Source organism: Oncorhynchus masou, chromosome 11, assembly GCF_036934945.1.
Source record: "Oncorhynchus masou masou isolate Uvic2021 chromosome 11, UVic_Omas_1.1, whole genome shotgun sequence".
NCBI lineage: Eukaryota > Metazoa > Chordata > Actinopteri > Salmoniformes > Salmonidae > Oncorhynchus > Oncorhynchus masou.
Window position 1 is genome coordinate 2,206,303 of NC_088222.1, and position 23,786 is coordinate 2,230,088.

A 23,786-nucleotide genomic window follows, 5' to 3' on the forward strand; every position below is an offset into this window, starting at 1 on the left:
TAACCTACCCAGTACCAGTATCTAACATATAGTGTCTGTTCCTACCTGGTCCTACCTCTAACCTACCCAGTACCAGTATCTAACATATAGTGTCTGTTCCTACCTGGTCCTACCTCTAACCTACCCAGTACCAGTATCTAACATATAGTGTCTGTTCCTACCTGGTCCTACCTCTAACCTACCCAGTACCAGTATCTAACATATAGTGTCTGTTCCTACCTGGTCCTACCTCTAACCTACCCAGTACCAGTATCTAACATATAGTGTCTGGTCCTACCTGGTCCTACCTCTAACCTACCCAGTACCAGTATCTAACATATAGTGTCTGTTCCTACCTCTAACCTACCCAGTACCAGTATCTAACATATAGTGTCTGGTCCTACCTGGTCCTACCTCTAACCTACCCAGTACCAGTATCTAACATATAGTGTCTGTTCCTACCTCGTCCTACCTCTAACCTACCCAGTACCAGTATCTAACATATAGTGTCTGGTCCTACCTCTAACCTACCCAGTACCAGTGTCTAACATATAGTGTCTGGTCCTACCTCTAACCTACCCAGTACCAGTGTCTAACATATAGTGTCTGTTCCTACCTGGTCCTACCTCTAACCTACCCAGTACCAGTATCTAACATATAGTGTCTGGTCCTACCTGGTCCTACCTCTAACCTACCCAGTACCAGTGTCTAACATATAGTGTCTGGTCCTACCTCTAACCTACCCAGTACCAGTATCTAACATATAGTGTCTGGTCCTACCTGGTCCTACCTCTAACCTACCCAGTACCAGTATCTAACATATAGTGTCTGGTCCTACCTCTAACCTACCCAGTACCAGTATCTAACATATAGTGTCTGTTCCTACCTGGTCCTACCTCTAACCTACCCAGTACCAGTATCTAACATATAGTGTCTGGTCCTACCTCTAACCTACCCAGTACCAGTGTCTAACATATAGTGTCTGTTCCTACCTGGTCCTACCTCTAACCTACCCAGTACCAGTATCTAACATATAGTGTCTGGTCCTACCTCTAACCTACCCAGTACCAGTATCTAACATATAGTGTCTGGTCCTACCTCTAACCTACCCAGTACCAGTGTCTAACATATAGTGTCTGGTCCCACCTCTAACCTACCCAGTACCAGTGTCTAACATATAGTGTCTGGTCCTACCTCTAACCTACCCAGTACCAGTATCTAACATATAGTGTCTGTTCCTACCTGGTCCTACCTCTAACCTACCCAGTACCAGTATCTAACATATAGTGTCTGGTCCTACCTCTAACCTACCCAGTACCAGTATCTAACATATAGTGTCTGTTCCTACCTCTAACCTACCCAGTACCAGTATCTAACATATAGTGTCTGTTCCTACCTGGTCCTACCTCTAACCTACCCAGTACCCGTATCTAACATATAGTGTCTGGTCCTACCTCTAACCTACCCAGTACCAGTATCTAACATATAGTGTCTGGTCCTACCTCTAACCTACCCAGTACCAGTATCTAACATATAGTGTCTGGTCCTACTTGGTCCTACCTCTAACCTACCCAGTACCAGTGTCTAACATATAGTGTCTGGTCCTACCTCTAACCTACCCAGTACCAGTATCTAACATATAGTGTCTGGTCCTACCTGGTCCTACCTCTAACCTACCCAGTACCAGTATCTAACATATAGTGTCTGGTCCTACTTGGTCCTACCTCTAACCTACCCAGTACCAGTGTCTAACATATAGTGTCTGGTCCTACCTCTAACCTACCCAGTACCAGTATCTAACATATAGTGTCTGGTCCTACCTGGTCCTACCTCTAACCTACCCAGTACCAGTATCTAACATATAGTGTCTGGTCCTACCTGGTCCTACCTCTAACCTACCCAGTACCAGTATCTAACATATAGTGTCTGGTCCTACCTGGTCCTACCTCTAACCTACCCAGTACCAGTATCTAACATATAGTGTCTGTTCCTACCTCTAACCTACCCAGTACCAGTGTCTAACATATAGTGTCTGTTCCTACCTGGTCCTACCTCTAACCTACCCAGTACCAGTGTCTAACATATAGTGTCTGGTCCTACCTCTAACCTACCCAGTACCAGTATCTAACATATAGTGTCTGGTCCTACCTCTAACCTACCCAGTACCAGTATCTAACATATAGTGTCTGTTCCTACCTCTAACCTACCCAGTACCAGTGTCTAACATATAGTGTCTGTTCCTACCTCTAACCTACCCAGTACCAGTGTCTAACATATAGTGTCTGGTCCTACCTCTAACCTACCCAGTACCAGTGTCTAACATATAGTGTCTGTTCCTACCTCTAACCTACCCAGTACCAGTATCTAACATATAGTGTCTGTTCCTACCTGGTCCTACCTCTAACCTACCCAGTACCAGTATCTAACATATAGTGTCTGGTCCTACCTGGTCCTACCTCTAACCTACCCAGTACCAGTATCTAACATATAGTGTCTGTTCCTACCTGGTCCTACCTCTAACCTACCCAGTACCAGTATCTAACATATAGTGTCTGGTCCTACCTGGTCCTACCTCTAACCTACCCAGTACCAGTATCTAACATATAGTGTCTGGTCCTACCTCTAACCTACCCAGTACCAGTGTCTAACATATAGTGTCTGTTCCTACCTCTAACCTACCCAGTACCAGTATCTAACATATAGTGTCTGGTCCTACCTGGTCCTACCTCTAACCTACCCAGTACCAGTATCTAACATATAGTGTCTGTTCCTACCTGGTCCTACCTCTAACCTACCCAGTACCAGTATCTAACATATAGTGTCTGGTCCTACCTGGTCCTACCTCTAACCTACCCAGTACCAGTATCTAACATATAGTGTCTGGTCCTACCTGGTCCTACCTCTAACCTACCCAGTACCCGTATCTAACATATAGTGTCTGGTCCTACCTGGTCCTACCTCTAACCTACCCAGTACCAGTATCTAACATATAGTGTCTGTTCCTACCTGGTCCTACCTCTAACCTACCCAGTACCAGTATCTAACATATAGTGTCTGTTCCTACCTCGTCCTACCTCTAACCTACCCAGTACCAGTATCTAACATATAGTGTCTGGTCCTACCTCTAACCTACCCAGTACCAGTGTCTAACATATAGTGTCTGGTCCTACCTCTAACCTACCCAGTACCAGTATCTAACATATAGTGTCTGTTCCTACCTCTAACCTACCCAGTACCAGTATCTAACATATAGTGTCTGTTCCTACCTCTAACCTACCCAGTACCAGTATCTAACATATAGTGTCTGTTCCTACCTGGTCCTACCTCTAACCTACCCAGTACCAGTATCTAACATATAGTGTCTGTTCCTACCTCGTCCTACCTCTAACCTACCCAGTACCAGTATCTAACATATAGTGTCTGGTCCTACCTCTAACCTACCCAGTACCAGTGTCTAACATATAGTGTCTGGTCCTACCTCTAACCTACCCAGTACCAGTATCTAACATATAGTGTCTGTTCCTACCTCTAACCTACCCAGTACCAGTATCTAACATATAGTGTCTGTTCCTACCTCTAACCTACCCAGTACCAGTATCTAACATATAGTGTCTGTTCCTACCTGGTCCTACCTCTAACCTACCCAGTACCAGTGTCTAACATATAGTGTCTGGTCCTACCTGGTCCTACCTCTAACCTACCCAGTACCAGTGTCTAACATATAGTGTCTGGTCCTACCTCTAACCTACCCAGTACCAGTATCTAACATATAGTGTCTGGTCCTACCTCTAACCTACCCAGTACCAGTATCTAACATATAGTGTCTGGTCCTACCTGGTCCTACCTCTAACCTACCCAGTACCAGTATCTAACATATAGTGTCTGTTCCTACCTGGTCCTACCTCTAACCTACCCAGTACCAGTATCTAACATATAGTGTCTGGTCCTACCTCTAACCTACCCAGTACCAGTGTCTAACATATAGTGTCTGGTCCTACCTCTAACCTACCCAGTACCAGTATCTAACATATAGTGTCTGTTCCTACCTCTAACCTACCCAGTACCAGTGTCTAACATATAGTGTCTGGTCCTACCTGGTCCTACCTCTAACCTACCCAGTACCAGTGTCTAACATATAGTGTCTGTTCCTACCTGGTCCTACCTCTAAACTACCCAGTACCAGTGTCTAACATATAGTGTCTGTTCCTACCTCGTCCTACCTCTAACCTACCCAGTACCAGTATCTAACATATAGTGTCTGGTCCTACCTCTAACCTACCCAGTACCAGTATCTAACATATAGGGTCTGTTGTGAAGGTAGTGGAGGTTCTTACCCAATACGATGACGACAGTCTTCAGTAGACTCATCATGGTGTCTCTGTTCCTGCGTGGCCCAGAGCTGTGTCTGCTCATCCTCATGGTCCTCTGTCTCACGTACATAAAGATGTGAGCGTACAGCACCACCATGACCAGGAAGGTGACCAGGTTGAATACGGCCCAGAACACCAGGTAGGAGTTACAGTACAGCGGCGCCATGCTGGAACACGTGCTGATGTCACAGATACAGTTCCACCCTACCGACGGGATGGCTCCCATGACGATAGACAATGTCCAGATGACTACAATCACCACCACCACACGCCGGTTGGACATGCGCGTGTGTAGCTGCATGCGGAAAACGGTGATGTGGCGCTCGATGGCGATGGCGAGGAGGTTACACACGGACGCCGTGAGGGACGTGTCGATGAGACCCTGTCGGAGCAGCCACGTGGAGACCGTGAGGCGCCGTGTGTTCGGGCCGGTGTTGAACATCAGGTAGAAGTACGCCAGACCGGCAAAGAAGTCGGCGGCCGCCAGGTTGGCCATCAGGTAGTAAATAGGGAAGTGGAAGCGGCGGTTGACGTATATAGCCACCATGACCAGCAGGTTAGCCAGCATGATGAAGATACATACTGTGATACCCAGCCCCATCACCAGCTTACTGACGGTATTCCACTCTGTAGCCAGGTACTTTCCACTGCGGTTGTAGAAGAAGGATATGGACTCATTGTAGAAGCACTGTTCCTCCTCCATCTTGAAGGCTGGCTAGGGGATCTGGAGGACAGGAGACAGGGGTTAGAGGGAGTCACAGTAGGCTAGAGAGAGTCACAGTAGGCGAGAGAGAGTCACAGTAGGTTAGAGAGAGTCACAGTAGGCGAGAGAGTGTCACAGTAGGCGAGAGAGAGTCACAGTAGGCGAGAGAGAGTCACAGTAGGTTAGAGAGAGTCACAGTAGGTTAGAGAGAGTCACAGTAGGTTAGAGAGAGTCCCAGTAAGCGAGAGAGTCACAGTAGGCGAGAGAGAGTCACAGTAGGCGAGAGAGAGTCACAGTAGGCTAGAGAGAGTCACAGTAGGTTAGAGAGAGTCACAGTAGGTTAGAGAGAGTCCCAGTAAGCGAGAGAGAGTCACAGTAGGTTTGAAAGAGTAACAGTAGGTTAGAGAGAGTCACAGTAGGTTGTTAGGGGGTCTGGAGGAGAGGAGACAGAGGCTAGAGAGAGTCACAGTAGGCTAGAGAGAGTCACAGTAGGTTAGAGAGAGTCACAGTAGGTTAGAGAGAGTCACAGTAGGCTAGAGAGAGTTACAGTAGGTTAGAGGGAGTCACGGTAGGTTGTTAGGGGGTCTGGAGGAGACGAGACAGGGGTTAGAGGGAGTCACAGTAGTTTAGAGAGAATCACAGTAGGTTGTTAGGGGGTCTGGAGAAGAGGAGACAGGGGTTAGAGGGAGTCACAGTAGGTTAGAGAGTCAAAGTAGGTTCGAGAGAGTCACCGTAGGTTAGAGAGAGTCACAGTAGGTGTAGACTAGAGAGAGTCACAGTAGGTGTATACTAGAGAGAGTCACAGTAGGTTAGAGAGAGTCACAGTAGGTTAGAAAGTCACAGTAGGTTAGAGGGAGTCACAGTAGGTTAGAGAGTCACAGTAGGTTGTTAGAGGGTCTGGAGAAGAGGAGACAGGGGTTAGAGGGAGTCACAGTAGGTTAGAGAGTCAAAGTAGGTTCGAGAGAGTCACAGTAGGTTAGAGAGAGTCACAGTAGGTTAGAGAAGGTCAAAGTAGGTTAGAGGGAGTCACAGTAGGTTGTTAGGGGCTCTGGAGGAGACACGGGTTAGAGGGAGTCACAGTAGGGTGTGTTCCCTCAGGCCACTACTCTACTACCACATATTTACAATACAAAATCCATGTGTGTACAGAGTCCGCGTCTTTAAAAAAATATTTTTATATGTTTATAATTATTTGTTACAAAAAACACAAGGAAGGGGTAACATTATAGTATTAGAAAACGAAGGTAAACAATACAGCATCAAGTCACTATCAAATATGTTTCAGTCTGTCTGCAGCAGAGCCATCCTTATGTGTGAGGGTGTCTACTACTACTACTATCAAACATGTATCTATCTGTCTGCAACAGAGCCGTCCTTATGTGTGAGGGTGTCTACTACTACTATCAAACATGTATCAGTCTGTCTGCAGCAGAGCCATCCTTATGTGTGAGGGTGTCTACTACTACTATCAAACATGTATCAGTCTGTCTGCAGCAGAGCCGTCCTTATGTGTGAGGGTGTCTACTACTATCAAACATGTATCAGTCTGTCTGCAGCAGAGCCATCCTTATGTGTGAGGGTGTCTACTACTACTATCAAACATGTTTCAGTCTGTCTGCAGCAGAGCCATCCTTGTGTGTGAGGGTGTCTACTACTACTATCAAACATGTTTCAGTCTGTCTGCAGCAGAGCCATCCTTATGTGTGAGGGTGTCTACTACTATCAAACATATATCAGTCTGTCTGCAGCAGAGCCATCCTTATGTGTGAGGGTGTCTACTACTATCAAACATGTATCAGTCTCTCCCCAGCAGAGCCATCCTTATGTGTGGGGGTGCGTGGGCATGATAGTGATATAAAATGATCACAATCTTATGAAACCCAAACCTTCCAAGATCCCCCACATTTCCACAATAGCTGTCCCTCAACCATTCAAGACCCCCCCACAGCCCCCCTCACTCGAAAGAAAAATAAACAACAAATACAATTAATTCCATTCCCCCAAGAACCCCCCAATGCACCAACAACCAAGAGAATGAACCCCCACCCCCAAGAACCCCCCAATGCACCAACAACCAAGAGAATGAACCCCCACCCCCAAGAACCCCCAACGCACCAACAACCAAGAGAATGAACCCCCACCCCCAAGAACCCCCAATGTACCAACAACCAAGAGAATGAACCCCCCAATGTACCAACAACCAAGAGAATGAACCCCACCCCCAAGAACCCCCCAATGGACCAACAACCAAGAGAATGAACCCCCACCCCCAAGAACCCCCCAATGCACCAACAACCAAGAGAATGAACCCCCACCCCCAAGAACCCACCAATGTACCAACAACCAAGAGAATGAACCCCCCAATGTACCAACAACCAAGAGAATGAACCCCCACCCCCAAGAACCCCCCAATGTACCAACAACCAAGAGAATGAACTAAAGAGGAAAATGGAAAAGACAGAAGAAAACAGAAGAAAACGCAATAAAAAAAATAACAATAAAACAAAGGACATCAAGGACAACTGAAATCATAACAGCAATGCCAACTGTATGTGTTTATGTGCATGTCTGGCACCATTACATGTATTGCAGAGTCCGTGTCTTATCATGTGTATGTGTGTCTCTTAACAGTCCCCGCTCTTCCATAAGGTGTATTTTAACCTGTTTTTTAAAATCTGATTCTACTGCTGCATCAGTTACCTGATATGGAATAGAGTTCCATGTAGTCATGGCTCTATGTAGTACTGTTGAATAGAGTTCCATGTAGTCATGGCTCTATGTAGTACTGTGCACCTCCCATAGTCTGTTCTGGACTTGGGGACTGTGAAGAGACCTCTGGTGGCATGTCTTGTGAGGTATGCAATGGGTGTCCGAGATGTGTGCTAGTAGTTTAATCAGACCTCTGGTGGCATGTCTTGTGGGGTATGCAATGGGGTATGCAATGGGTGTCCGAGATGTGTGCTAGTAGTTTAAACAGACCTCTGGTGGCATGTCTTGTGGGGTATGCAATGGGGTATGCAATGGGTGTCCGAGATGTGTGCTAGTAGTTTAAACAGACCTCTGGTGGCATGTCTTGTGGGGTATGCAATGGGGTATGCAATGGGTGTCCGAGATGTGTGCTAGTAGTTTAAACAGACCTCTGGTGGCATGTCTTGTGGGGTATGCAATGGGGTATGCAATGGGTGTCCGAGATGTGTGCTAGTAGTTTAAACAGACCTCTGGTGGCATGTCTTGTAGGGTATGCAATGGGGTATGCAATGGGTGTCCGAGATGTGTGCTAGTAGTTTAAACAGACCTCTGGTGGCATGTCTTGTGGGGTATGCAATGGGGTATGCAATGGGTGTCCGAGATGTGTGCTAGTAGTTTAAACTGACAGCCCGTGCATTCAGCTTGTCAACACTTCTTACATAAACAAGTAGTGATGAAGTCAATCTCTCTTCCACTTTGACCCATGAGAGATTGACATGCATATTATTAATGTTAGCTCTCTGTGTACATTTAAGCCGTGTTTCCCTGTTCAAACTGTAGGTTCAAACTGTTCAAACTGTCTGAATATTGTCTCAGGACAAACTGTAGTCTGAATACTGTCTCAGGACAAATTGTAGGTTGAATACTGTCTCAGGACAAACTGTAGGTTGAATACTGTCTCAGGACAAACTGTAGTCTGAATACTGCCTCAGGACAAACTGTAGTCTGAATACTGCCTCAGGACAAACTGTAGTCTGAATACTGTCTCAGGACAAACTGTAGTCTGAATACTGTCTCAGGACAAACTGTAGTCTGAATACTGTCTCAGGACAAATTCTAGTCTGAATACTGCCTCAGGACAAATTGTTGGTTGAATACTGTCTCAGGACAAACTGTCGTCTGAATACTGTCTCAGGACAAACTGTAGTCTGAATACTGTCTCAGGACAAATTGTAGGTTGAATACTGCCTCAGGACAAACTGTAGTCTGAATACTGTCTCAGGACAAACTGTAGTCTGAATACTGCCTCAGGACAAACTGTAGTCTGAATACTGCCTCAGGACAAACTGTAGGTTGAATACTGCCTCAGGACAAACTGTAGTCTGAATACTGTCTCAGGACAAACTGTAGTCTTTTATTTCCTTCTTAATGTGTTTGAGCTAATCAGCTGTGTTGTGACAAGGTAGGGGTGGTGAAGATAGCCCTATTTGGCAAAAGACTAAGTCCATATTATGGCAAGAACAGCTCAAATAAGCGAAGAGAAAACGATAGTCCATCATTATTTTTAAAACATGAAAGTCAGTCAATACGGAACATTTCAAGAACTTTGAAAGTTTCTTCAAGTGCAGTCGCAAAAACCATCAAGCGCTATGATGAAACTGGCTCTGGGAAGAACCGAGAGTTGCTTCTGCTGCAGAGGATAAGGTCATTAGAGTTAACTGCACCTCAGATTGCAGCCTAAATAAATGCTTCACGGAGGTCAAGTAACAGACACATCTCAACATCACCTGTTCAGGGGAGACTGTGTGAATCAGGCCTTCAGGGTCAAATTGCTGCAAAGAAACCACTATTAAAGGACACCAATAAGTAGAAGAGACTTGCTTGGGCCAAGAAACACGAGCAATAGACATTAGACTATTCTGTGCTTTGGTCTGATGAGTCCAAATTTTAGATTTTTGGTTCTAACCGCCATATCTTTGTGAGACACAGAGTAGGTGAATGGATGATCTCCATGTGTGGTTCCCACTGTGAGGCATGGAGGAGGAGGTGTGATGGTTTGGGGGTGCTTTGCTGGTGACACTGTCAGAGATTTATTTAGAATTCAAGGCACACTTAACCAGCATGGCTACCCAAGCATTCTGCAGCAATACGCCATCCCATCTGGTTTGAGCTTCGTGGGACAATCATTTGTTTTTCAACAGGACAATAACCCAGCACACCTCCAGGCTGTGTAAGGGCTATTTTACCAAGAAGGAGAGTGATGTGGGAACTCCTTCAAGACTGTCATAAAATGCATTCCAGGTGAAACTGGTTGATACAATATAAAATATATGTTGATTTGTTTAACACTTTTTTGGTTACTACATGATTCCATGTGTGTTATTTCCTAGTTGTGATGTATTAACTATTATTCTACAATGTAGAAAATAGTAAAAAAAAACAAAAAAAAACAGGAGATTGGGATCAAGAGAGGTTTGATAAAACAAACATTTTGCACGTGTGCCACAATGATAAAACACTGCAAAGAGACTTGGGTGTTTTAGTACAACCCAGTCTTGTGTGACAGTCAGATATCTGACTGGTCTTCTTAACATACACCAAACAAACCAAACCAAACCAACCAAACAAACCAAACAAACCAACCAAACCAACCCAAACCAAACAAACCAACCAACCCAAACCAACCCAAACCAAACAAACCAACCAACCAAACCAACCAAACCAAACCAAACCAACCAAACCAAACAAACCAAACCAAACCAAACAAACCAACCAACCAAACCAAACCAAACAAGCCAAACAAACCAACCCAAACCAAACAAACCAAACAAACCAAACAAACCAACCCAAACCAAACAAACCAAACAACCCAAACCAAACCAAACAAACCAACCAAACCAAACCAAACAACCCAAACAAACCCACCCAAACAAACCAAACCAAACAAACCAAACAACCCAAACAAACCAACCAAACCAAACCAACCAAACCAACCAAACCAAACCAAACCAAACAACCCAAACAAACCAACCAAACCAAACAAACCAACCAAACCAAACCAAACAACCCAAACAAACCCACCCAAAACAAACCAAACCAAAAAACCCAAACAAACCAAACCAAACCAAACAACCCAAACAAGCCAAACCAAACAACTCAAACAAACCAAACCAAACAAACCAACCCCCCAGAAAACAACCCAAACAACCCCAAACATAGACACACACTGACTGACACACACACACACACACACACTGACTGACACATATACACACATTGACTGACACACACACACACACACACACAGACACATATACACACATTGACTGACACACACACACACACACACTGACTGACACATATACACACATTGACTGACACACACACACACACACACACACACACACACACACACACACACACACACACACACACACACACACACACACACACACACACACAGACTGATACATATACACACACTGACTGACACACACACACAATTGTACAAGTACATCACAAACATCGTACACACACTCAGACACACAGACTCCACAACATGGTGTGTGTCCAGTGCTGTCCCGGGCCTGTCTCAGTTCAACGTGAGTCACAGCTCTAGAGTTGAATTGGATGATTCTCTTCTCTTCTTGCTAACACCCAGGCAGGAAGTAGAGGGCCGCTGGGCTGGGCTGGTCTGAGCTGTGTGTGTGTGTGTGTGTGTGTGTGTGTGTGTGTGTGTGTGTGTGTGCGTGTGTGTGTGTGCGTGTGTGTGCGTGTGTGTGCGGTTGGTTCTCATGCTCAAGATATGTCTACATTCCGTTCCTTACAGTGTCTCTATAGCATGCAGTGTGACAGCAATAATTAAACCAAGTCCTCAGCTATGGGGTAGTGGGCGGGGGTGGTGGGGTGGTGTGGAGTGGGGTATGTCTAAATAGAACAACTGTGGAAATGGCACCCTATTCCCCAAGTAGTGCACTGTGGAAATGGCACCCTATTCCCCAAGTAGTGCACTGTAAAGGGAAAACGTGGACGTGTTGCAACTCTATAATGGGACTTGGCGTAACCTACTGTTGACAGTCTTGAAAACACGACATCTGTTCTGCTTTTATGAAAACGACGCCTTATGCAACCTCTCTGAGTTTAAACAGCAACCCCTGAGTCAAAACAGCAACTCCTGAGTCAAAACAGCAACTCCTGAGTCAAAACAGCAACCTATGTGAGTCTAAACAGCAACCTCTGTGAGTCCAAACAGCAACCTCTGTGAGTCTAAACAGCAACCCCTGAGTCTAAACAGCAACCTCTGTGAGTCTAAACAGCAACCTCTGTGAGTCCAAACAGCAACCTCTGTGAGTCTAAACAGCAACCCCTGAGTCTAAACAGCAACCTCTGTGAGTCCAAACAGCAACCTCTGTGAGTCTAAACAGCAACCCCTGAGTCTAAACAGCAACCTCTGTGAGTCCAAACAGCAACCTCCTTAATCAATATATAACTTTAGACCAGGGCACAAACAAATCAATTCAAATTATAGTAGTCACATGCGCTGAATACACAGTTGTAGTAGACCTTACAGTGAAATGCTGAATACAACAGGTGTAGTAGACCTTACAGTGAAATGCTGAATACAACAGGTGTAGTAGACCTCACAGTGAAATGTTGAATACACAGGTGTAGTAGACCTTACAGTGAAATGCTGAATAAAACAGGTGAAGTAGACCTTACAGTGAAATGCTGAATACAACAGGTGTAGTAGACCTTACAGTGAAATGCTGAATAAAACAGGTGAAGTAGACCTTACAGTGAAATGCTGAATACAACAGGTGTAGTAGACCGTACAGTGAAATGCTGAATGCAACAGGTGTAGTAGACCTTACAGTGAAATGCTGAATACAACAGGTGTAGTCGACCGTACAGTGAAATGCTGAATACAACAGGTGTAGTAGACCTTACAGTGAAATGCTGAATACAACAGGTGTAGTAGACCTTACAGTGAAATGCTGAATACAACAGGTGTAGTAGACCGTACAGTGAAATGCTGAATACAACAGGTGTAGTAGACCGTACAGTGAAATGCTGAATACAACAGGTGTAGTAGACCTTACAGTGAAATGCTGAATACAACAGGTGTAGTAGACCTCACAGTGAAATGCTGAATGCAACAGGTGTAGTAGACGCACAGTGAAATGCTGAATACAACAGGTGAAGTAGACCTCACAGTGAAATGCTTACTTACGAGCCCTTAACCAACAATGCAGTTAAAAAAAAATACAGACAAGAATATGAAATAAAAGTAACAATAATTACAGAGCAGCGGTAAAATAACAATAGAGACGGCTATATACAGGGGGTACCAGTACAGAGTCAATGTGGAGGCTATATACAGGGTATTACGGTACAGAGTCAACGTGGAGGTTATATACAGTGTATTACGGTACAGAGTCAATGTGGAGGCTATATACAGGGTATTACGGTACAGAGTCAATGTGGAGGCTATATACAGGGTATTACGGTACAGAGTCAATGTGGAGGCTATATACAGGGTATTACGGTACAGAGTCAACGTGGAGGTTATATACAGTGTATTACGGTACAGAGTCAATGTGGAGACTATATACAGGGGGGTACCGGTACAGAGTCAATCTCGAGGTTATATACAGGGTGTTACGGTACAGAGTCAATGTGGAGGTTATATAAAGGGGGTACTGGTACAGTGTCAATGTGGAGGCTATATACAGGGGGTACAGGTACAGAGTCAACGTGGAGGCTATATACAGGGGGTACAGGTACAGAGTCAATCTCGAGGTTATATACAGGGTGTTACGGTACAGAGTCAATGTGGAGGTTATATACAGTGTATTACTGTACAGAGTCAATGTGGAGACTATATACAGGGGGGTACCGGTACAGAGTCAATCTCGAGGTTATATACAGGGTATTACGGTACAGAGTCAATGTGGAGGCTATATACAGGAGGTACCAGTACAGAGTCAATGTGGAGGTTATATACAGGGTATTACGGTACAGAGTCAATGTGGAGGCTATATACAGGAGGTACCAGTACAGAGTCAATGTGGAGGCTATATACAGGGTATTACGGTACAGAGTCAATGTGGAGACTATATACAGGGGGGTACCGGTACAGAGTCAGCTGAAGGTTATATACAGGGTGTTATGGTAATATGTACATGTGGGTAGAGTTATTAAAGTGACTATGCATAGATGATAACAACATAGAGTAGAAAAGGTGTAATAGAGGGTCAAACGGGAGGGTGCAAATAGTCTGGGTAGCCGTTTGATTAGGTGTTCAGGAGTCTTATGGATTGGGGGGTAGAAGCTGTTTAGAAGCCTCTTGGACCTGGACCTGGTGCTCTGCTAACGCTTGCCGTGCGGTAGCAGAGAGAACAGTCTGACTAGGGTGGCTGGAGTCTTTAACAACAAGTCTTTAACAACTTCCTCTGACACCGCCTGGTATAGAGGTCCTGGACGGCAGGGAGTTTTTTTTTTAAACATTTATTTAACTAGGCAAGTCAGTTAAGAACAAATTCCTATTTTCAGTGACGGCCGAGGAACAGTGGGTTAACTGCCCTGTTCAGGGGCAGAACAACAGATTTTTACCTTGTCAGCTCTGGGATTCAATCTTGCAAACTTTCAGGTTACTAGTCCAACGTTCTAACCACTACCAGCTTGGCCCCAGTGATGTACCGGGCCGTTCCCTCTGTAGTGCCTAGCAGTTTCTATACCAGGCAGTGATGCAACCAGTCAGGATGCTCTCGATGGTGCAGCTGTAGAACCTTTTGAGGATCTGGGGACCCATGCCAAATCTTATCAGTCTCCTGAGGGGGAATAGGTTTTGTCGTGCCCTCTTCACAACTGTCTTGGTGTGTTTGGACCATGTTAGTTTGTTGGTGATGTGGACACCAAGGAACTTGAAGCTCTTAACCTGCTCCACTGCAGCCCCGTCAATGAGAATTGGGGCGTGCTCGGTCCTCTTTTTCATGTAGTCCACAATCATCTCCTTTGTCTTGATTCTCTACTCAATATATAGTGCACAACTTTAGACTGTGTTACATGGAATAGGTTGTTACCGGGAACAGCACCTCCATCCACCCAGCAGGAAGACAGACTAAAGTTACAATTAAATTAATACAGAAGGACAGCAGTTTTCTATATAAAGATAACTCAACTAAACACTTCATCTGAATATCATTATTTCATTGATCCTTTGATGTCCTAAATGACCTGTTTGAGGCAGCTTCCCTGTGGAGCTAGTCCACGCTAATGGGAGCTATGTAAGAGCTAATGGTTAGCATGTCTGTCTTCGTCTGTTAGGAGCTAGTCAATGGAGGAGCTAATGGTTAGCATGTCTGTCTTCGTCTGTTAGGAGCTAGTCAATGGAGGAGCTAATGGTTAGCATGTCTGTCTTCAGTCTGTTAGGAGCTAGTCAATGGAGGAGCTAATGGTTAGCATGTCTGTCTTCAGTCTGTTATGGAGCTGTTAGTCAATGGAGGAGCTAACGGTTAGCATGTCTGTCTTCAGTCTGTTAGGAGCTAGTCAATGGAGGAGCTAATGGTTAGCATGTCTGTCTTCAGTCTGTTAGGAGCTAGTCAATGGAGGAGCTAATGTCTGTCTTGGTTAGCATGTCTGTCTTCAGTCTGTTAGGAGCTAGTCAATGGAGGAGCTAATGGTTAGCATGTCTGTCTTCAGTCTGTTAGGAGCTAGTTAATGGAGGAGCTAATGGTTAGCATGTCTGTCTTCAGTCTGTTAGGAGCTAGTCAATGGAGGAGCTAATGGTTAGCATGTCTGTCTTCAGTCTGTTAGGAGCTAGTCAATGGAGGAGCTAATGGTTAGCATGTCTGTCTTCAGTCTGTTAGGAGCTAGTCAATGGAGGAGCTAATGGTTAGCATGTCTGTCTTCAGTCTGTTAGGAGCTAGTCAATGGAGGAGCTAATGGTTAGCATGTCTGTCTTCAGTCTGTTAGGAGCTAGTCAATGGAGGAGCTAATGGTTAGCATGTCTGTCTTCAGTCTGTTAGGAGCTAGTCAATGGAGGAGCTAATGGTTAGCATGTCTGTCTTCAGTCTGTTAGGAGCTAGTCAATGGAGGAGCTAATGGTTAGCATGTCTGTCTTCAGTCTGTTAGGAGCTAGTCAATGGAGGAGCTAATGGTTAGCATGTCTGTCTTCAGTCTGTTAGGAGCTAGTCAATGGAGGAGCTAATGGTTAGCATGTCTGTCTTCAGTCTGTTAGGAGCTAGTCAATGGAGGAGCTAATGGTTAGCATGTCTGTCTTCAGTCTGTTAGGAGCTAGTCAATGGAGGAGCTAATGGTTAGCATGTCTGTCTTCAGTCTGTTAGGAGCTAGTCAATGGAGGAGCTAATGGTTAGCATGTCTGTCTTCAGTCTGTTAGGAGCTAGTCAATGGAGGAGCTAATGGTTAGCATGTCTTCAGTCTGTTCTTCTAATGGTTAGCATGTCTGTCTTCAGTCTAGTCAATGGAGGAGCTAATGGTTAGCATGTCTGTCTTCAGTCTGTTAGGAGCTAGTCAATGGAGTCTGAGCTAGTCAATGGAGGAGCTAATGGTTAGCATGTCTGTCTTCAGTCTGTTAGGAGCTAGTCAATGGAGGAGCTAATGGTTAATGTCTGTCTTAGTCATGTCAATGGAGGAGCTGTCTGTCTTCAGTCTGTTAGGAGCTAGTCAATGGAGGAGCTAATGGTTAGCATGTCTGTCTTCAGTCTGTTAGGAGCTAGTCAATGGAGGAGCTAATGGTTAGCATGTCTGTCTTCAGTCTGTTAGGAGCTAGTCAATGGAGGAGCTAATGGTTAGCATGTCTGTCTTCAGTCTGTTAGGAGCTAGTCAATGGAGGAGCTAATGGTTAGCATGTCTGTCTTCAGTCTGTTAGGAGCTAGTCAATGGAGGAGCTAATGGTTAGCATGTCTGTCTTCAGTCTGTTAGGAGCTAGTCAATGGAGGAGCTAATGGTTAGCATGTCTGTCTTCAGTCTGTTAGGAGCTAGTCAATGGAGGAGCTAATGGTTAGCATGTCTGTCTTCAGTCTGTTAGGAGCTAGTCAATGGAGGAGCTAATGGTTAGCATGTCTGTCTTCAGTCTGTTAGGAGCTAGTCAATGGAGGAGCTAATGGTTAGCATGTCTGTCTTCAGTCTGTTAGGAGCTAGTCAATGGAGGAGCTAATGGTTAGCATGTCTGTCTTCAGTCTGTTAGGAGCTAGTCAATGGAGGAGCTAATGGTTAGCATGTCTGTCTTCAGTCTGTTAGGAGCTAGTCAATGGAGGAGCTAATGGTTAGCATGTCTGTCTTCAGTCTGTTAGGAGCTAGTCAATGGAGGAGCTAATGGTTGGAGGAGCATGTAGCTGTCTTCAGTCTGTTAGGAGCTAGTCAATGGAGGAGCTAATGGTTAGCATGTCTGTCTTCAGTCTGTTAGGAGCTAGTCAATGGAGGAGCTAATGGTTAGCATGTCTGTCTTCAGTCTGTTAGGAGCTAGTCAATGGAGGAGCTAATGGTTAGCATGTCTGTCTTCAGTCTGTTAGGAGCTAGTCAATGGAGGAGCTAATGGTTAGCATGTCTGTCTTCAGTCTGTTAGGAGCTAGTCAATGGAGGAGCTAATGGTTAGCATGTCTGTCTTCAGTCTGTTAGGAGCTAGTCAATGGAGGAGCTAATGGTTAGCATGTCTGTCTTCAGTCTGTTAGGAGCTAGTCAATGGAGGAGCTAATGGTTAGCATGTCTGTCTTCAGTCTGTTAGGAGCTAGTCAATGGAGGAGCTAATGGTTAGCATGTCTGTCTTCAGTCTGTTAGGAGCAAGTCAATTCAGTCTGTTAGGAGCTAGTCAATGGAGGAGCTAATGGTTAGCATGTCTGTCTTCAGTCTGTTAGGAGCTAGTCAATGGAGGAGCTAATGGTTAGCATGTCTTGTCTTCAGTCTGTTAGCATGTCTGTCTTCAGTCTGTTAGAGTCAATGGAGGAGCTAATGGTTAGCATGTCTGTCTTCAGTCTGTTAGGAGCTAGTCAATGGAGGAGCTAATGGTTAGCATGTCTGTCTTCAGTCTGTTAGGAGCTAGTCAATGGAGGAGCTAATGGTTAGCATGTCTGTCTTCAGTCTGTTAGGAGCTAGTCAATGGAGGTCAATGGAGGAGCTAATGGTTAGCATGTCTGTCTTCAGTCTGTTAGGAGCTAGTCAATGGAGGAGCTAATGGTTAGCATGTCTGTCTTCAGTCTGTTAGGAGCTAGTCAATGGAGGAGCTAATGGTTAGCATGTCTGTCTTCAGTCTGTTAGGAGCTAGTCAATGGAGGAGCTAATGGTTAGCATGTCTGTCTTCAGTCTGTTAGGAGCTAGTCAATGGAGGAGCTAATGGTTAGCATGTCTGTCTTCAGTCTGTTAGGAGCTAGTCAATGGAGGAGCTAATGGTTAGCATGTCTGTCTTCAGTCTGTTAGGAGCTAGTCAATGGAGGAGCTAATGGTTAGCATGTCTGTCTTCAGTCTGTTAGGAGCTAGTCAATGGAGGAGCTAATGGTTAGCATGTCTGTCTTCAGTCTGTTAGGAGCTAGTCAATGGAGGAGCTAATGGTTAGCATGTCTGTCTTCAGTCTGTTAGGAGCTAGTCAATGGAGGAGCTAATGGTTAGCATGTCTGTCTTCAGTCTGTTAGGAGCTAGTCAATGGAGGAGCTAATGGTTAGCATGTCTGTCTTCAGTCTGTTAGGAGCTAGTCAATGGAGGAGCTAATGGTTAATGGTTCAGTCATAGTCAATGCTAATGGTTAGCATGTCTGTCTTCAGTCTGTTAGGAGCTAGTCAATGGATGTCTGTCTTCAGCTAAGCTAGTCAATAGCTAATGTCTGTCTGTCAGTCTGTTAGGAGCTAGTCAATGGAGGAGCTAATGGTTAGCATGTCTGTCTTCAGTCTGTTAGGAGCTAGTCAATGGAGGAGCTAATGGTTAGCATGTCTGTCTTCAGTCTGTTAGGAGCTAGTCAATGGAGGAGCTAATGGTTAGCATGTCTGTCTTCAGTCTGTTAGGAGCTAGTCAATGGAGGAGCTAATGGTTAGCATGTCTGTCTTCAGTCTGTTAGGAGCTAGTCAATGGAGGAGCTAATGGTTAGCATGTCTGTCTTCAGTCTGTTAGGAGCTAGTCAATGGAGGAGCTAATGGTTAGCATGTCTGTCTTCAGTCTGTTAGGAGCTAGTCAATGGAGGAGCTAATGGTTAGCATGTCTGTCTTCAGTCTGTTAGGAGCTAGTCAATGGAGGAGCTAATGGTTAGCATGTCTGTCTTCAGTCTGTTAGGAGCTAGTCAATGGAGGAGCTAATGGTTAATGTCTGTTAGGAGCTAGTCAATGGAGGAGCTAATGGTTCATGTCTGTCTTCAGTCTGTTAGGAGCTAGTCAATGGAGGAGCTAATGGTTAGCATGTCTGTCTTCAGTCTGTTAGGAGCTAGTCAATGGAGGAGCTAATGGTTAGCATGTCTGTCTTCAGTCTGTTAGGAGCTAGTCAATGGAGGAGCTAATGGTTAGCATGTCTGTCTTCAGTCTGTTAGGAGCTAGTCAATGGAGGAGCTAATGGTTAGCATGTCTGTCTTCAGTCTGTTATGGAGCTAGTCAATGGAGGAGCTAATGGTTAGCATGTCTGTCTTCAGTCTGTTAGGAGCTAGTCAATGGAGGAGCTAATGGTTAGCATGTCTGTCTTCAGTCTGTTAGGAGCTAGTCAATGGAGGAGCTAATGGTTAGCATGTCTGTCTTCAGTCTGTTAGGAGCTAGTCAATGGAGGAGCTAATGGTTAGCATGTCTGTCTTCAGTCTGTTAGGAGCTAGTCAATGGAGGAGCTAATGGTTAGCATGTCTGTCTTCAGTCTGTTAGGAGCTAGTCAATGGAGGAGCTAATGGTTAGCATGTCTTGTCTGTTCAGTCTGTTATGTCTGTCTTCAGCTAGTCAATGGAGGAGCTAATGGTTAGCATGTCTGTCTTCAGTCTGTTAGGAGCTAGTCAATGGAGGAGCTAATGGTTCATGTCTGTCTTCAGTCTGTTAGGAGCTAGTCAATGGAGGAGCTAATGGTTAGCATGTCTGTCTTCAGTCTGTTAGGAGCTAGTCAATGGAGGAGCTAATGGTTAGCATGTCTGTTCTTCAGTCTGTTATGGAGTCTAGTCAATGGAGGAGCTAATGGTTAGCATGTCTGTCTTCAGTCTGTTAGGAGCTAGTCAATGGAGGAGCTAATGGTTAGCATGTCTGTCTTCAGTCTGTTAGGAGCTAGTCAATGGAGGAGCTAATGGTTAGCATGTCTGTCTTCAGTCTGTTAGGAGCTAGTCAATGGAGGAGCTAATGGTTAGCATGTCTGTCTTCAGTCTGTTAGGAGCTAGTCAATGGAGGAGCTAATGGTTAGCATGTCTGTCTTCAGTCTGTTAGGAGCTAGTCAATGGAGGAGCTAATGGTTAGCATGTCTGTCTTCAGTCTGTTAGGAGCTAGTCAATGGAGGAGCTAATGGTTAGCATGTCTGTCTTGTCTGAGGGCTAGTCTAATGGTTAGCATGTCTGTCTTCAGTCTGTTAGGAGCTAGTCAATGGAGGAGCTAATGGTTAGCATGTCTGTCTTCAGTCTGTTAGGAGCTAGTCAATGGAGGAGCTAATGGTTAGCATGTCTGTCTTCAGTCTGTTGGTCAATAGCTAATGTCTGTCTTCAGTCTGTTAGGAGCTAGTCAATGGAGGAGCTAATGGTTAGCATGTCTGTCTTCAGTCTGTTAGGAGCTAGTCAATGGAGGAGCTAATGGTTAGCATGTCTGTCTTCAGTCTGTTCAGTCTGGAGCTAGTCAATGGAGGAGCTAATGGTTAGCATGTCTGTCTTCAGTCTGTTAGGAGCTAGTCAATGGAGGAGCTAATGGTTAGCATGTCTGTCTTCAGTCTGTTAGGAGCTAGTCAATGGAGGAGCTAATGGTTAGCATGTCTGTCTTCAGTCTGTTAGGAGCTAGTCAATGGAGGAGCTAATGGTTAGCATGTCTGTCTTCAGTCTGTTAGGAGCTAGTCAATGGAGGAGCTAATGGTTAGCATGTCTGTCTTCAGTCTGTTAGGAGCTAGTCAATGGAGGAGCTAATGGTTAGCATGTCTGTCTTCAGTCTGTTAGGAGCTAGTCAATGGAGGAGCTAATGGTTAGCATGTCTGTCTTCAGTCTGTTAGGAGCTAGTCAATGGAGGAGCTAATGGTTAGCATGTCTGTCTTCAGTCTGTTAGGAGCTAGTCAATGGAGGAGCTAATGGTTCAAGTCTGTTGGAGGAGCTAATGGTTAGCATGTCTGTCTTCAGTCTGTTAGGAGCTAGTCAATGGAGGAGCTAATGGTTAGCATGTCTGTCTGTTCAGTCAATGGAGGAGCTAATGGTTATGTCTGTCTTCAGTCTGTTAGTCAATGGAGGAGCTAATGGTTAGCATGTCTGTCTTCAGTCTGTTATGGAGGAGCTAGTCAATGGAGGAGCTAATGGTTAGCATGTCTGTCTTCAGTCTGTTAGGAGCTAGTCAATGGAGGAGCTAATGGTTAGCATGTCTGTCTTCAGTCTGTTAGGAGCTAGTCAATGGAGGAGCTAATGGTTAGCATGTCTGTCTTCAGTCTGTTAGGAGCTAGTCAATGGAGGAGCTAATGGTTAGCATGTCTGTCTTCAGTCTGTTCTGTCTTCAGTCTGTTAGGAGCTAGTCAATGGAGGAGCTAATGGTTAGCATGTCTGTCTTCAGTCTGTTAGGAGCTAGTCAATGGAGGAGCTAATGGTTAGCATGTCTGTCTTCAGTCTGTTAGGAGCTAGTCAATGGAGGAGCTAATGGTTAGCATGTCTGTCTTCAGTCTGTTAGGAGCTAGTCAATGGAGGAGCTAATGGTTAGCATGTCTGTCTTCAGTCTGTTAGGAGCTAGTCAATGGAGGAGCTAATGGTTAGCATGTCTGTCTTCAGTCTGTTAGGAGCTAGTCAATGGAGGAGCTAATGGTTAGCATGTCTGTCTTCAGTCTGTTAGGAGCTAGTCAATGGAGGAGCTAATGGTTAGCATGTCTGTCTTCAGTCTGTTAGGAGCTAGTCAATGGAGGAGCTAATGGTTAGCATGTCTGTCTTCAGTCTGTTAGGAGCTAGTCAATGGAGGAGCTAATGGTTAGCATGTCTGTCTTCAGTCTGTTAGGAGCTAGTCAATGGAGGAGCTAATGGTTAGCATGTCTGTCTTCAGTCTGTTAGGAGCTAGTCAATGGAGGAGCTAATGGTTAGCATGTCTGTCTTCAGTCTGTTAGGAGCTAGTCAATGGAGGATGTCTGTCTTCAGTCTGTTAGGAGCTAGTCAATGGAGGAGCATGGTTGTCTGTCTTCAGTCTGTTAGGAGCTAGTCAATGGAGGAGCTAATGGTTAGCATGTCTGTCTTCAGTCTGTTAGGAGCTAGTCAATGGAGGAGCTAATGGTTAGCATGTCTGTCTTCAGTCTGTTAGGAGCTAGTCAATGGAGGAGCTAATGGTTAGCATGTCTGTCTTCAGTCTGTTAGGAGCTAGTCAATGGAGGAGCTAATGGTTAGCATGTCTGTCTTCAGTCTGTTAGGAGCTAGTCAATGGAGGAGCTAATGGTTAGCATGTCTGTCTTCAGTCTGTTAGGAGCTAGTCAATGGAGGAGCTAATGGTTAGCATGTCTGTCTTCAGTCTGTTAGGAGCTAGTCAATGGAGGAGCTAATGGTTAGCATGTCTGTCTTCAGTCTGTTAGGAGCTAAGTCAATGGAGGAGCTAATGGTTAGCATGTCTGTCTTCAGTCTGTTAGGAGCTAGTCAATGGAGGAGCTAATGGTTAGCATGTCTGTCTTCAGTCTGTTAGGAGCTAGTCAATGGAGGAGCTAATGGTTAGCATGTCTGTCTTCAGTCTGTTAGGAGCTAGTCAATGGAGGAGCTAATGGTTAGCATGTCTGTCTTCAGTCTGTTAGGAGCTAGTCAATGGAGGAGCTAATGGTTGCATGTTCAGTCATGTCTGTCTTCTGTCTGTTAGGAGCTAGTCAATGGAGGAGCTAATGGTTAGCATGTCTGTCTTCAGTCTGTTAGGAGCTAGTCAATGGAGGAGCTAATGGTTAGCATGTCTGTCTTCAGTCTGTTAGGAGCTAGTCAATGGAGGAGCTAATGGTTAGCATGTCTGTCTTCAGTCTGTTAGGAGCTAGTCAATGGAGGAGCTAATGGTTAGCATGTCTGTCTTCAGTCTGTTAGGAGCTAGTCAATGGAGGAGCTAATGGTTAGCATGTCTGTCTTCAGTCTGTTAGGAGCTAGTCAATGGAGGAGCTAATGGTTAGCATGTCTGTCTTCAGTCTGTTAGGAGCTAGTCAATGGAGGAGCTAATGGTTAGCATGTCTGTCTTCAGTCTGTTAGGAGCTAGTCAATGGAGGAGCTAATGGTTAGCATGTCTGTCTTCAGTCTGTTAGGAGCTAGTCAATGGAGGAGCTAATGGTTAGCATGTCTGTCTTCAGTCTGTTAGGAGCTAGTCAATGGAGGAGCTAATGGTTAGCATGTCTGTCTTCAGTCTGTTAGGAGCTAGTCAATGGAGGAGCTAATGGTTAGCATGTCTGTCTTCAGTCTGTTAGGAGCTAGTCAATGGAGGAGCTAATGGTTAGCATGTCTGTCTTCAGTCTGTTAGGAGCTAGTCAATGGAGGAGCTAATGGTTAGCATGTCTTCAGTCTGTTCTAGTCAATCAGTCTGTTAGTCTGGAGCTAGTCAATGGAGGAGCTAATGGTTAGCATGTCTGTCTTCAGTCTGTTAGGAGCTAGTCAATGGAGGAGCTAATGGTTAGCTAGTTAATGGAGGATGTCTGTCTTCAGTCTGTTAGGAGCTAGTCAATGGAGGAGCTAATGGTTAGCATGTCTGTCTTCAGTCTGTTAGGAGCTAGTCAATGGAGGAGCTAATGGTTAGCATGTCTGTCTTCATGTTCTGTCAATCTAATGGTTCATGTCTGTTAGGAGCTAGTCAATGGAGGAGCTAATGGTTAGCATGTCTGTCTTCAGTCTGTTAGGAGCTAGTCAATGGAGGAGCTAATGGTTAGCATGTCTGTCTTCAGTCTGTTAGGAGCTAGTCAATGGAGGA

At 45.0% G+C, this 23,786-nt stretch overlaps 1 protein-coding gene across 1 annotated transcript in view; it reads right to left on the reverse strand.

Moving 5' to 3' along the window:
- Positions 1-4,254: 4,254 nt before the first annotated feature.
- LOC135548934 (lysophosphatidic acid receptor 1-like) overlaps positions 4,255-23,786 on the reverse strand; it is a 59,344-nt gene continuing 39,812 nt past the window's right edge. The window contains exon 2 of the mRNA XM_064979029.1: positions 4,255-5,073. Within this exon, the coding sequence (XP_064835101.1) occupies positions 4,255-5,052 (798 nt within the window). The 5' untranslated portion in view covers positions 5,053-5,073. The remainder of the gene's footprint in view (positions 5,074-23,786) is intronic.